This window comes from Gymnoscopelus microlampas (assembly GCF_963454915.1).
Source record: "Gymnoscopelus microlampas genome assembly, chromosome: 8".
Classification (NCBI taxonomy): domain Eukaryota; kingdom Metazoa; phylum Chordata; class Actinopteri; order Myctophiformes; family Myctophidae; genus Gymnoscopelus; species Gymnoscopelus microlampas.
The window spans coordinates 50,498,728-50,512,988 of NC_139945.1; the positions used below are offsets into that span (position 1 = coordinate 50,498,728).

A 14,261-nucleotide genomic window follows, 5' to 3' on the forward strand; every position below is an offset into this window, starting at 1 on the left:
CCGTTGGACTGTTGGATTGATGTAAAACTCATGAGTCACTCTTATTATCCAACCGGGGTCCGCTACGATGCCTTCCACTGATATAAATAATTGACAGACTGCCTCTTCTCCACATCGCCTGTCACTACAGCAGAAGGCAAGATGGGGGACACAATTACTAAGCCGGAAATACCAACCCAGGTACTTGCTGATTCATATTATGCTTCGGGAGTGAACAGCGACTTCCAGCCTGATGTCGTCATCGACGAGACCTTCCAGAAGTTTTCCTTTGGCAATTCAGACAGGATTCTAAACCAGCAATTCAGTTCTAACGTGGCCAAGTTGGATGTATTCCAGAAATACCCGGCGTATTTCCAAAGTGTGGGTTAAGCCCTGGGTCCGCTCACCAAGGCGCCCAACAGTGTGGGGCTCGCGGCGGTGGTTATCTCCATCATCCTGGACCTATTTATCCCTCGACCTGCAGAGGCCCGCGCAAACAGCGACACACCCGCCATGCTCCAGCGCGTGTTCAACAACGAGAAGTCCAACGCCATCCTCGTCACCATGGACAATTACCTGAAGCAACACAGAATCCACATCCACGACACGCCAGAGCTGATACGAATAGCACAAAACACCAAGGACACGCTCAGCACACAGCTGACCGCCTTGCGGCACACGATGGACACAGAGCTGAGAACCCACCACCTGAAGCACTGGGTCAACGGAGCAGCCTTCCACGTGTTACTGCTGGCTCACATCGCCAACATGAAGCACTCGGAGTGCGGCGACTGCTCTGCCGCCCATCAATCGGCTGCTGCTATCGCCGTCGATGTCTACCTGATGAAACTGCAAGAGCTGCTGGCCAAGTACAAGCGATACAAACTGGGGACCATCACATTTACAAATGTAAAAATGGACCGCTTTTGCACCTATAGGTGTCATAATTCTTCACGCTGCTTAATGCATGACACGGAATTGCAGAAGACCATGGATCTTCGTTGCCCGGGCTATGAAATTGAACATGGGAGTGGAATGATCAGAACGTATATTCTTACTTACGCAGCCATGAGTATGCATCATGAAAAGTTTGTCACTCGCATTCTCGAAAGCCAGATCACAAGGCTGACTACGTATTTCACTGATCTCAAATCCAGTCTGCCCAGTCTCGTTACCCAGCATGGAGTGTTCCATGTGCCTCAATGCACAGCAGATGAGAGGACATACCATTGTACGTATACCATTGCATGTCCAGCAGGACCACCATGTTTAAAATGAGAACAATGGTGTCAAAGTTGATTTCTTGTCCTACCAAAAGATTATTTGTTACAAAGGCTTTTTGACTGATTGATTGAATACTTTATTACCAGTACAGAGGTACGATTATACAATGATGCTAAAAGGATAACAGAACACTACTTTGATCTAAAGAATGCTGCTGAAGAATGGGTTTGAACTGGATCTCTGTGTCTGGTGTTTATCTAGTGGAATGTTAATTTGTCAAATAGTTTTAATCTTTGCTCAGAGATGCATCTGTAGTATTACTGAAGTCATGATGGCCATATGGCTTGAAGTTTTGTTCAGTTACTAAGTGATTTTACTGTGCACCGGTGCATAAAAAGCAGTGGTGGAAAAAGTACTCAAATGTTTTACCTAAGTAAAAGTATCAATACTGCAATGGAGAAGCACTCTGTTACAAGTAAAAGTCCGGAATTCAAAGTGGAGATGAGTAAAATTACAAAGGTCTCGGCATCAAAATGTACTTAAAGAACCAAAAGTTAAAGTACTAAAATGTTTGAAAATAGCATATCTACAAGCTCACAACGAGCTTGTACATCTGCTATTTTCAAATAGCCTAGGTATAAAATAGGGCTGAAGTGGTTAATGTATGTTTTATAATATAATAATTTATTATATCTGCAAAGTAACTAGTAACATTTTGTATTTTAAAACAAAATGCCAGACACCAGAGGGTTAACTGTGTCTGAGTGAAAACACATTACTTTGGAGTCATGTTACTGTAATCTCTGGACCATCAGGAGCTCTCAGTAATCCATGGCACCGATGCAAAAACAAACAAATCAAAAATCTAACATTTAGAAATCAGGTCAATGCATGAGGGGTCAAAAATATTGCTTTTGTAATCAATAGTTTTGTTCATTAACAACAACAGCAGTCCTTACCTTACCTACACCTGTAATACCTGCTTAATGTTGTACTTGTTTTCCCTGGGCGTACTTAGGCTGAGTAAGTACATGTACTCAAGTACTGTACTTAAGTAGACTTTTGAGGAATCTTTACTTTGGAATCTTTCCATTGTTCTATACTTTTACTTCTACTCCACTACATCTCAGAGATAAATATTATACTTTTACTCCACTACAATTATTTGAAAACTTTAGTTACTAGTTACTTTGTAGATTTTGATTATTATTACAAAAGATACATTACCCACTTCAGCCCTATTTAAACTTTGGCTATTCATTTGAGTACTTTTTCCACCAATGCCAAATACAGTCTGACAGATGACTATCACAAAGCCAGAGTAAGCAAAGGAATAACATCTTTATTTAAGATAAAGATACAGAGGAAAGCAGAATAGATTGCAGCACAGTTGCGGAAGAAAAGCTGCAACTGCATCTAAAACATCTTATTTTTAAACTGTCATGTGTTTCCAAATATAGCAGATAACCTCCCACAATGTTTTACAAACTTCTTGCCTATGTGTCATTCTAATATGAAATAAACATAAGTTTGATCCGTCACTTCTGGCATTTAATTCATCATATTTGTGATCTCATAACAACTATATACCTGATATGTTTGTCCAGCTTATAGGGCAGGGGTCTTCAATGTTTTCAGGCCAAGGACCCCCTAGCTGAGAGAGAGATGAAGCAGGGACCCCCCTCTATATTGTATAAAATTTCAGATTCAACATTTTTTGTTGACTTGGTCTGCTCTTTTTTCCCTCTACACCTATGCCTCTTTGCCAAAAAATAGCCGATCTACAAGCTCCTCACAGCGCGAGGCGTTGTGAGCTTGTAGATCGGCTATTTTTGGCCAAAGTTCTCCTCGGAAAAGGGATGCTATAAGGTTCAAGTGGTTATAAGGTAAAATAAAAAATCCTATCACACAAAGATTTGGCGGACCCCCTGTAGTAACTTTGAGGACCCCCTAGGGGTCCCGAACCCCCTGTTGAAGACCCCTGCTCTAGACCACCTTTCCCAAGTGGACCCGGCTCGGGTACGGTTGTTGATCTACCGGGTATGGTAGCCTACACTAGTGTTCACACTAATCAAAACTGGCAAGTAGGCTACATCCGGGTATGGATCCAAGCCCCTGTTGTGAATCCACCAAGGGCCGCCTTGCAGCCTGAAAATTTAGTGATAATGAAATGCAGGGTGTCGGGCACCACTACACACAAATCTTTACAATCTTTATGAGGTAACCTTAATTAGTTATTTGGGGTTCAGCAACAGATACTGCATAATTAAGTTAGATTCTTCATGTAATCAAAACAATTTGTTTATTAAAGCTCCATTGTTCACCTTCAATTACATGAAAAAGATAATGTTCGCTTATAATGGGTGAAAAATATTCTACAGTGTAATTTGTGGGTAGGCCCACTAGTGTGGTCAGAAATTATTATTAGGCCATGGATGAAAACCATTCAAACAAGAGAGATGTGTCCTGTGCTGGATTGGTTAGTCATAGGACTCCACTGACAGTACCACTTTATAATTTAAAAAAGTATCATAAAGCACCGTGCATGATCATTAATGCCCTCGTAGGAAAATTGTTGGACATTGCCCCCACTTTGTCCAGTCCGAGAGAAATTGACTCTTCCCCATCCGTGGAGAACAAAGGTTTGCATCAATGTAGCAGCCTACTCTTAATCAGTGTTTAAGAGTTGTCAGAAACAAGCGTTTTGAGTGTGTGTGTCATTACTTTTGGGTGACCCAATACATTATTTTTTGTACAACTCATGTAGTAGAGTAGAGGTGCTATACTGTATAACATTCAGCCACATCTTAATCCACACAGTTTGCTGTCGATGTATTTTATTATTTTTATTATTCATGTACATGAATTGCCTTTAAATCAGGTGCGGTTTGGATCTCAGAATTATTTTGAAGTGGGTTGGCCGGGTACAGAATAAAATTAGAGCTATTGTTGGATAAAGGGTAGGATGCAGTTTTAAGCGTTGCGGGTATAGGTGGGTACGGGTTTAACCATTGCAGCACTCTTATTTTGGATGCTCTAGACAAATGTGGCAATGTTCATCCGCTTCATTTTCTTGACAGGTGCGCATGGTCAGTTTGAAGCGAGAAGGGTCTTTATCATCAGGAACAAATCCCAGCAAGGTCTCGGGATGAAGAGATGGCACCATCTTGTGGATATTGCCTTGGACCTTTTTTAAGAAGAACAAAGCCTTATGTTGGCTTATGTTGGTCCCCAAGTCTGGAAGACTGTCCTACAAAATCATAAGAAAAGGAGGAAGATAAAACATGGTAAATGAGGATTTTTAGTTTTTCAGTTTTATAAATAAAAATAAATACAAATATAAAGCACTTTTTAACCTTCAAGTGCTTTATGAATATATTATTATTATTATTATTATTATTATTATTATTATTACATATATTAATATTAGTACGTCTGTTTAAAGCATTTTCATGTATTCTGGGACAGTTTGCTAACATCACTGTCAGTGTTCACCATTAAGCCCCACTCTCTACTCCCTTTAATACCTTTCCCTCCATAATAGTTCATAATTAGACATATTTGATCCCGCTGAGGAAGTTCAGTTTTCAGCTTCACCCAGCTGAATGCAGCTCAAATGGTCAGACTGAATGCAGGGGGTAAGCAGTTTGGATTCATGTGTTTTGTCGCCTGGCCTCTCTACTAGGGCTTTGAATCATCTGTCTCACGATTCGATTCCAATTCTTGGGGTCACGATTCCGATTTTTTTCCAATTTTTTCTCGATTTAAAACGATTCTCGATTCAAAGCGATTCTCGATTAAAGCCATTCTCGATTAAAACGATTCTCGATTCAAAACGATTCTCGATTCAAAACATAGGATTTCAGGATCTACTCCAGTCTGCTGGCATGAAAGCAGAGTACATTTACGTAGCTTTTATAATTGTAAAGGTTTTATCAATTGATAATGTAAACACACAAAGGTAAATCCAAGACAACATGTCTCATTTATTCATGCTTGCACACATTTTAACTTGTACAAAACGTGCCACTTGTACACAAAATGTATTATACAAAAAAAAATACTGTTCTTTGTGTAAGAAAATAAATAACAAAAAATGTAATTGATTTTTGGAAAATGAGAATCGATTCTGAATAGTCCAACATAAGAATCGCGATTCGGGTATGATCGATTTTTTCCCACACCCCTCTGCCCATTCCACTGGCTGCCCAGCTCTGGCCGCCCCCATTGCACTAATTAAAGTAGCACTATGTAACGTTGTTTAAATGAATAGTATGTTGATACAATATAACTTATTCAATTGGGGTGGATGTATTTTGTCCTTAGACATAGTGTCATTGAGCAGAACTCCATATGACCATGAACACTCACCTGGCTGTCCACATAAACACCTTGGTCATTACAGCACACCAATTTGAATTTGCAATCTTTTGCAATGACATACATCATAACTCCCCTCCCGTAGTCCTGTTTTGGTACTTTCACGTTGCAGTTATTGATTCTGAATTTGCAGTCTAAAGCTGTGAAATGACAGGGAATCGCAAACAATTATTGCAAACAAACAAAAACTAAAAAAATGAAGAAAAAAGACAAAAAACAAAAAAGTTTGAGCAGCCACTTAATTGTAGCTTATGTTGTTGAACAGCATTAATGACATGAGTTTACTGCTGTAATTGTGTGTCGAAATGGGTCTAGAGATACAGGGACAGACATGAGTTCAAATTATACAGTATAGAGTATAGCACTGTCCATGTGCTGGAATCTTACCAGATTCAGTCAGACGTGTGTTGCATAATGTTTCACAGACTAACTTGTCACCCTGAACAAGCAGAAAGTAGTTGTCCTTGCTCTTGATCCACCGCACAGTGCCCTTTTCACTGACAGAACAGTCGTTCTCAATCTCTGAAGCTGTAGAGAACAACACATACTGCAACGTCACACAGCCACAAATACTGTGTATTTATTTATGACTGAGACAGGCTATAAATCACATCATTATATTAAAATACATTATTACCTTCATCATCGGCCACTTGTCACAGAGGATCCAGGGGATTTACAAAGAAAATGTATTCCATTATTTTCTCAAAGAGCATAATCAGGCAAAACATAAAATTAACATTCTTTGGGGTACAACATCTAAGCACATATTTACCTTGAAAATAGAATGCATCTTGGCTTATACTGGCAAACATCACATATTCACAGGCCATTGCTGCCATTGCGGTAAATCGACTTTGCTGTTGCTGAGGTGAACCAGGTCAGTTCTCCTGACTGTATTTTTAAATAAACAGATTTTATGGACAAATATACCAACATCTCTCTCTTTCTCCCCACTTTCCCACCTACATCCAAGATGCATTATCTAATTAATATTTTTACAAATGTATTACAATATTAGTTTCCTCCAGTGTCTGCACGCACGCACACACGCATGCATGCACACCTCTTTATGCTTAATTGTAAATCAATACTAAAAAGTTATTTTGGCACTGTACGATGTCTACAGAAGCAGGAGATAGGCTATGGGCCACATAGCTTGGCACAGCTTTCTTTTTCTCTTATTATTCTGTGCTGCTGTACACCCTGAATTTCCCCCTTGGGGAATTGATAAAGTAAACAGGAAACAAGCACTTAATACCACCAAGGACTGTAAAAGCGAAGCACTTGTTTTCTTTCAAGATCAGCTACCAAATTTCACATGCCTGAAATTGGAAAATTGAAAACTAGAAAAGGAAATTTGTGTTTTATCACTTTTTAAAAATGTACAGTCATATATTTAATAAATAAGTATAATAAATAATAATAATAATAATAATAATAATATATTCCCCAATCCGTTGGGTTATTTTTTGTCACTGTACATTTGCACATATCTGAAATTTGCCCTTTGCATTTACCCATCCTAACTATTGGAAGCCGTGGCCGCTATTAATACAGCATCAGGGAGCAGCTTGGGTTAAGTGTCTTGCTCAAAGACACTTCAACTATTAGATTGGACGGACTGATACCCATTCAGCAATTGTATTGTTGAATTGAATTGTATAGACTACAGACAGAGAGAGAAAGAGCGATAGACAGAGCGATAAAGGAGGGGTCCCATGTTATTCAAGTCCCCTGATGCATTACTATAGTATGACTGTTATAACGTTACTTACAATTGGTTAAAGAAGCGATGTCATCCTTACCTCAAACAGTTGCTTTGCTATGTTGAATGTGTGTGAACAAAAATGCATTTCCTTTTTAGCTGCTGCCACTGACCACAAGCAGTTGAACTGAATCAACTAAACAGATAGACTCTTTGATTTTCCTGTATACTGTACCGACAAACGTAAGGTATTTTTCAGAGACCTGTTTGAGCCCACCCACAAGCCTGACTTCTAGCACCAAATTAAATTTCTCAGAAATTAAATTTCTCAGAAATTTAAATTTCTCAGAAATTCAATTTCTCAGAAACAAGGAGGTGTGCTTCCTCAGAATGCTTTTTGCTGTTGCTGAGATCAGTGAGGTGAACCAGGACGTGGAAATAGTGGCAGTCCAAAAAGGAATGACTGCAAGATGATGGCTCAGATGCACATTCTTGTATTTGGACAGGCTAACACGTTTCGGCCTCAGCCTTCCTCAGAGCAGGTTAAAAAGTGTAACCTGCTAGGGTGGGCGGCCATCTGCCTTGACCTTGTGGGGGGAAAGAGAGAGAGAGAGAGAGACAAAGAGAGACAGAGACAGAGAGAGAGAGAGAGAGAGAGAGAGAGAGAGAGAGAGAGAGAGAGAGAGATACAAGCAAGCAATAGTAAAATGTCCCTCCCCTAATGGATAAACTTAAACTGGTCTAGAAAGGTGGAATAGCTTACACATAACTCTTGCTGGGAAAGTAAAATGCATAAAAACGCTTTCTGTATCTGTTGCAATGCCTGCCTGATAACATTAATAGCAGGTATAACAATATTATAATAGCAATAATTGCAGGTATAATAATAGTGTAATAAAGGAATAATATAACATAGTAACAATCCACAGCATGTTCCATGGTAACCATCCTTCCATCCATCCATCTATCAATCAGAGTTATACATTTTTAATTAATAAATGCATTTTTTTCTTTTACATAAAACTTTTAAACTCTCTCTTCGACTTCCCTTGAAAATACAATATGTAAAATCAAATCAATCAACATAATTACCCTTAATTACTTTTAAACTTTTCCATGGAGGTGTATGTCACTGGATGCTCTATTCACAGCAGCCATATTATGAAGACATTCCACAGGTGTTACCAATGATACTAATGAAGGCTCTGTTCCATTCTGGTCAAACAGAGTCAGGGTGCTGATATTGTGCATGTTGGCCCACTGGAAACACTCTGTTACACCAGTGGGTCTACAGTTGGGGTCCAGGGACCCTCATGGGCTTCCATTTGGTTCCATTTGTACACTCTCAGAGTTATGGGAGTCGTGGAAACCACTTTGCTAGACTAAATGGAACAGAGCCTTCATTAGTATCATTGGTAACACCTGTGAAGGAAGTGATAATACGGCTGCTGTGCATAGAGATGCCTTATCAAGTCTCTAACGCAATGTGTAACGGGAACCCCATCTGGTGGAGAAGCTTGCATGTAGCACAACAGTGCTTTAACAGTGCTTTGATGATGTGAAAGTTCACACACACACACACACACACACACACACACACACACACACACACACACACACACACACACACACACACACACACACACACACACACACACACACACACACACACACACACACACACACACACACACTGTAGCTGTTCCAGAGAGTGGTTGAATTTTGTGGTATTGATTTTATTATTTTTCTGAAAATGGAATATTGTTTATTTTGGGTAATATGCTGTATTGTATGGAGTATGGTGATGTAGTGCCCTTCTACTGTTCTCTGCATTGTGGCCTGCTGTAGCAGATATCACGTGACACCAATCACGCAGCATTGGGTTCACGTGTGTGCTAAGGTGCTGGTAATCAGAACAAACAGGGTTTCAGAGCGGTGAGGAGCTCTGTGTTTGCCAAGAAGAAAATATATTAAATTATACAAAAGTACTAACACTCCTGAGCATATCTAGGCAGAAGGCGCACACGGTATGTCACTTGTTTATTTTGTTGGTCTGTTCAGTCATTGTTATAGTTGTTTTGTTGTGTGTTTATGCAACTAAAAATGGACATTTCATGTGTTATGTGGACATTTCATGGACATTTAAAAAGGAATACAGCATGGCTGTCAACAAGGACATAATTCATGTGCATAATTCATTGTGGTTAAAAAATATTATTTGTTTTATGTCATTTCATTTACAGTTTTTCACGTTGTCTACATTGGGTGAAAATAAAAAGCCCTCGTGAACATCAGTTGGAGCGTGGTTTACTCTGCCTCAGAAAAAGACAGTTTAGGAGCAGTTATACACACGCACACACACACGCACACGCACGCACACACACACACGCACACGCACGCACACACGCACGTCTGATCTGATGCAGACAGTGCGTGCGTATCTGATGCCCATATATTGAGATCTCTGTATCTGTCAGTCCTTGTCCCTTTTATGCCCATATATGGAGATCTCATATATGGGCATGCCCCCTTTAGTGCCCATATATGGAGCTGACTGATTTGTTTGCACCTGATGCCATGACAACACATTGAGGTTAGACAACACACTCCATATTTTGGTATAGCTGCATTGGGAACTCCTTATAATATAAGGAGTTCCGGCGGACCGGCGGACCTCTGACGTCACGCTCATGTCACCATGACTCAGCCATGCGCCGGTCCTCCCTTAAGCCAATTTTAATATAAGATACTAGAGGTTTGGGCCGTTACGCTGCCCTCACAGCCACATTGCACCGCCGGAAACACCGATAGGCAAATATTTGGAGATCCCTGATGTCATCAGTATCTGCCCATATATGGGCATGTGACAGGGTTATATGTCTGAGTCATAGTGACGGACCGCTTGAACTTTATAGAATAGATTAGGCTACATCACAATTTAGTCTCCAAATTGAATTCCATTGTGTCCAAGCATGCCATTTGCATTCTATTGAACAGATACAGTACTAACAAATCTCTAGTGGCATGAAGATCATTGATAGGCTATAGTCACAATTAGGGAGGGGACCTGGCCAACTATTAACAGGTTATTATCAGTGTTGGAATGCAAATAAAGTTTGTAGTTAAGGGTCTACATCTGCGAACCATGTTGTGTTGCATGTTCACAATTCAATGTTGTGGGGATTAAAAACCTTTTCACTGAACGATTCTGCACCATGTACTGCACAACATTTTCTCTGGCGACCAAGCTGGTACAACACATGATTAAGATGAAAAATACTCAATTTCTCAGTCTCTCCGGCACTTTAGTTAAATTTACCGTTCAATTTAATCCAATCAGGAGAGAGTACCAATTTGACAGCGTAAAGTTTTATGGTGTTCCAGTTCCAAATGTGTCTGCTCATTTCTTTGTGGCATCACTTCTAATTTCACTTGGTTATCCTGTATTCTGTTTATGATTTCTCTCTCCCGTATATCCCAAACTGAAAATGAATTTTCACTAAATGTTTTACTAAAGAGCTGGAGAGTCAAGGAGACCCCTGTTACTGAACAAACGCTCAATAGCAATGATTACTATCAGAATATATAGATATATTTAACACTTATTTGAACAAAAACAAAGCAGATAGATAAGCAGAAGATAAAAGAAAGAAAAATCACTTACTGCACCTTTGAGACACTGATTGAATCTCCAATTAATTCAGAAGAACAGAAACCGAATAGAAAGTTCAGAATCAGTTTGTTCCATAGACATCTCACAAGTTACAGGCCATGGGTTCACACAATAACTAAAGGAATGATTTGATGTAGAATGTAATTATAGGCTCCTTATTCTGACACAAACAGTAATACATTACAACTTCGCTCTCATTTCCCTGTGTGGATGGACTGGAAGTGGGCTCTCTCTTTTCCCAGTGTTTCGCCCAGGTGGACATGGTCTTGAGGTTAAGGTTTAGGTATAGTTTCTGTGAGGTTAGGTCTAGGTTTAGGCATAGTTTCTGTGAGGTTAGGGTTAAGGTTTAGGCATAGACGCCACCTGGGCGCCACACCAAAGGAAGCGAGAGTCCTGGACTGGAAGCACAGCACACAACATGTTTATCATAGCACCTTTGTCTCTTGAAGTTTGAATGTATGTAATGACAGATTTTACAGCTCACACTTCAAGCTCAGTACATGACCATTACGAGAGAGAGAGAGAGAGAGAGAGAGAGAGAGAGAGAGAGAGAGAGAGAGAGAGAGAGAGAGAGAGAGAGAGAGAGAGAGAGAGAGAGAGAGAGAGAGAGAGAGAGAGAGAGAGAGAGAGAGAGAGAGAGAGAGAGAGAGAGAGAGAGAGAGAGAGAGAGAGAGAGAGAGAGAGAGAGAGAGAGAGAGAGAGAGAGAGAGAGAGAGAGAGAGAGAGAGAGAGAGAGAGAGAGAGAGAGAGAGAGATCCTGTCTGCAGTTACCAGGCACTTGTGCTCCAACTATACCTGTTAAAGGGCCTTTGTTGATCGACTGAATTAAGAAGGGAAGAAAATAAATGACATCAACATTTGAATATTTACTCTCAAATCGCATGAACATCTATACCATCAGCTAGGCTATACATCAGTGGATTTGTACACTTAATATTTGTAGTAACATTTTCTTTAATTTCTGCTCTTATATATATCATATCAGATTCAACATAAAACACGAATAAAACCACTTTCCACTAATAATCTTTATACTGTATGCACATGCCTATTTGCTGTTCCATATTCATTTGAAATGTATTTCACATTGGTTCAGTCACATTGTACGCAATTATCAGTTATATTGTAAACTTATTTAAAGAAATCTAAATCTTGAATTTTGAATTTCCTTCATGTTTTCCTTCATGAACAGCTTCAAGTTGCTATTTCTGAGAGCTGTTTGAATATTGCTATATATATAGCTATATCTGCAATACTCTGGAAGCCTTTAGTTTCTACAGTACAACAGTCAAACAACAGTCAAACATTTAATTATTGTTCAGGAGAATGCCAAATTCTTAAATAATTGCTTTTTTTTTGCATTTGAGAAACTTGAGTTTGTGTTACCTACAGATGATTATAGCATGAAGCCCCAGGAACACGACCATCCAAGGCTGTAGCCACGCTGCGGCATCCTATTCAGAACCATTTCTGACAGGGTGGTTTTTCATCTGGTCTAATATATAAACCTGTTAGCTAACCGTCACACCCAATGACCTTCTCTTGACACACCCAGAACCCTCCTCCTGCTATTTGTTCTTTTTAATATCCTGCATTTATATTTGCTGTTACTTTGTGCCATGTCATCTTGAACTTTTTAAACCCATCCATTGAGTTCATATTCAGAATAACGAATCACAATCTATTTCCAGCAGGTATTATTCCATATCTAGACAACAATATCCGTTGCTTTAAAAAAAAATGTAAATGTTAATGACTTATAAATAATAAAGTCAAACCACTTATAGACATGTGTTTATTACAGGCAAAACGTTTGATAGCCCTTAACTGGAAAAACGTTCATCTTCTCTAACAATGGAAAGGATCGCTTATATGGTGAGGGGTAAATATGATATATTTAAAGAGGTTTGGGGACCATTTATGGAATCTGTTGAGCAAAGTGATGTGGGTGGTATATTGGCCATTGAGGATAGTGACGGATCTCTGTTTGCCCTTATTTTGTCCTCTGGACAGTGGCTGTGTCCTCTGTCAAAATGAAAAATCAACTAGATAAAGTGCTCCTCGGAGCACAGGTCTCCGCCAGGTCAGATACGTTATTGTGGCCTCCTGGTGGCGCTATAATAGGCCAATGTGAAAAGGGTGCCATTTATTCTTAGGTCGTTCACGGCAATCGGACACTGCATTCATGATTTGAAGCATTTTGTTCCAAAAATGTGTTTTGCTAAATTAGACCTGCTGGTGGCGCTATAACAGGCCAATGTGAAAAGGGTGGCATTTGTTCCTCGGCCTAGTGGGAATGTGCGTGTGAAATTTCATGGAAATCGCATGCTGCGTTCATGGTTTGAGGCAGTTTGTTCAAAACGGACCAATCCTGCAAACTTTGGATGGCAACCTTAACCAATAAGGATGGAATATGGGAAATCGGACAGATCAGGGTTGATCACATGACTATAGAGATACTGTGTACCGATTTGCATGACGTTTGGTTAAAAACTGTAGGAATAATGTGAAAAAATGGGTTTTGCACAAATCGGCCTCCTGGTGGCGCTATAACAGGCCCATGTGAAAAATTTGAGGCAGAGGTTCTGAATTGGCATCCAGGGAGTGTGTGTGCACAGTTTCGCAGCGACCGGGCCAACGGTGCCGGAGATTTGGTGGTAACACACGGACACACGGACGGACACACGGACGGACGGACACACGGACGGAGGGTAAAACATACTCTCTCGCCATGCCTTACGGCCTGGCGGAGACAATAACACATAAGTATATCAAAAATGTAAATTACTTAAATTTATAAAGTTGAAAAGGAGCTGTCCAGGTATGAAGAATCATGACATCACGAGCGGAGGAAGTTGCTGGTTGTACATACTGTATTGACAGTACTTGGTATAATATTGTCTCATAAATGTACATTCTAGCATTCAAAGCTATTTCTGCAATAGTCTGGAAGCCTTTCCACGGTTAACAGTCAAACATCTATTTATTGTTCATGAGAATGCCAAATTCTGAAATAATTACAGTTTTTCCCACATTATTCTAATTCCCAGCATTTACAATTTAATGTTTCCCTGTCTTTAAGAGAAGACTGATTTTAAAACATTTATGAGAGACATTGTCAAATTCATTCCCAGTTCAGCTCCAACCAACATCAAGGACACAACTCAGGATTAAACTCAATCAACTTCTTTATTTTTCCAACTCTTATATTTCATTTCGGTTGGCTTCTTTTCGTTGATTGGTCAATCATTAGTCAGGTTGTAAACCATTGGCGTCTTTGGGCTGAACTTCTTTGGT

At 39.8% G+C, this 14,261-nt stretch overlaps 1 protein-coding gene across 1 annotated transcript; it reads right to left on the reverse strand.

The window, feature by feature from the left end:
- Positions 1 to 3,677: 3,677 nt before the first annotated feature.
- Positions 3,678 to 7,514, reverse strand: LOC311050793 (uncharacterized protein). The gene is made up of 6 exons (XM_084064956.1): positions 7,392 to 7,514; positions 6,359 to 6,477; positions 6,221 to 6,235; positions 5,971 to 6,111; positions 5,575 to 5,723; positions 3,678 to 4,453 (listed from the first exon to the last, which is right to left on the reverse strand). The coding sequence occupies exons 2-6, from the start codon at positions 6,423 to 6,425 to the stop codon at positions 4,226 to 4,228; spliced, it is 600 nt and encodes a 199-aa protein (XP_083921082.1). The 5' UTR covers positions 6,426 to 6,477; positions 7,392 to 7,514; the 3' UTR covers positions 3,678 to 4,225.
- Between the last annotated feature and the right edge of the window lie 6,747 nt (positions 7,515 to 14,261).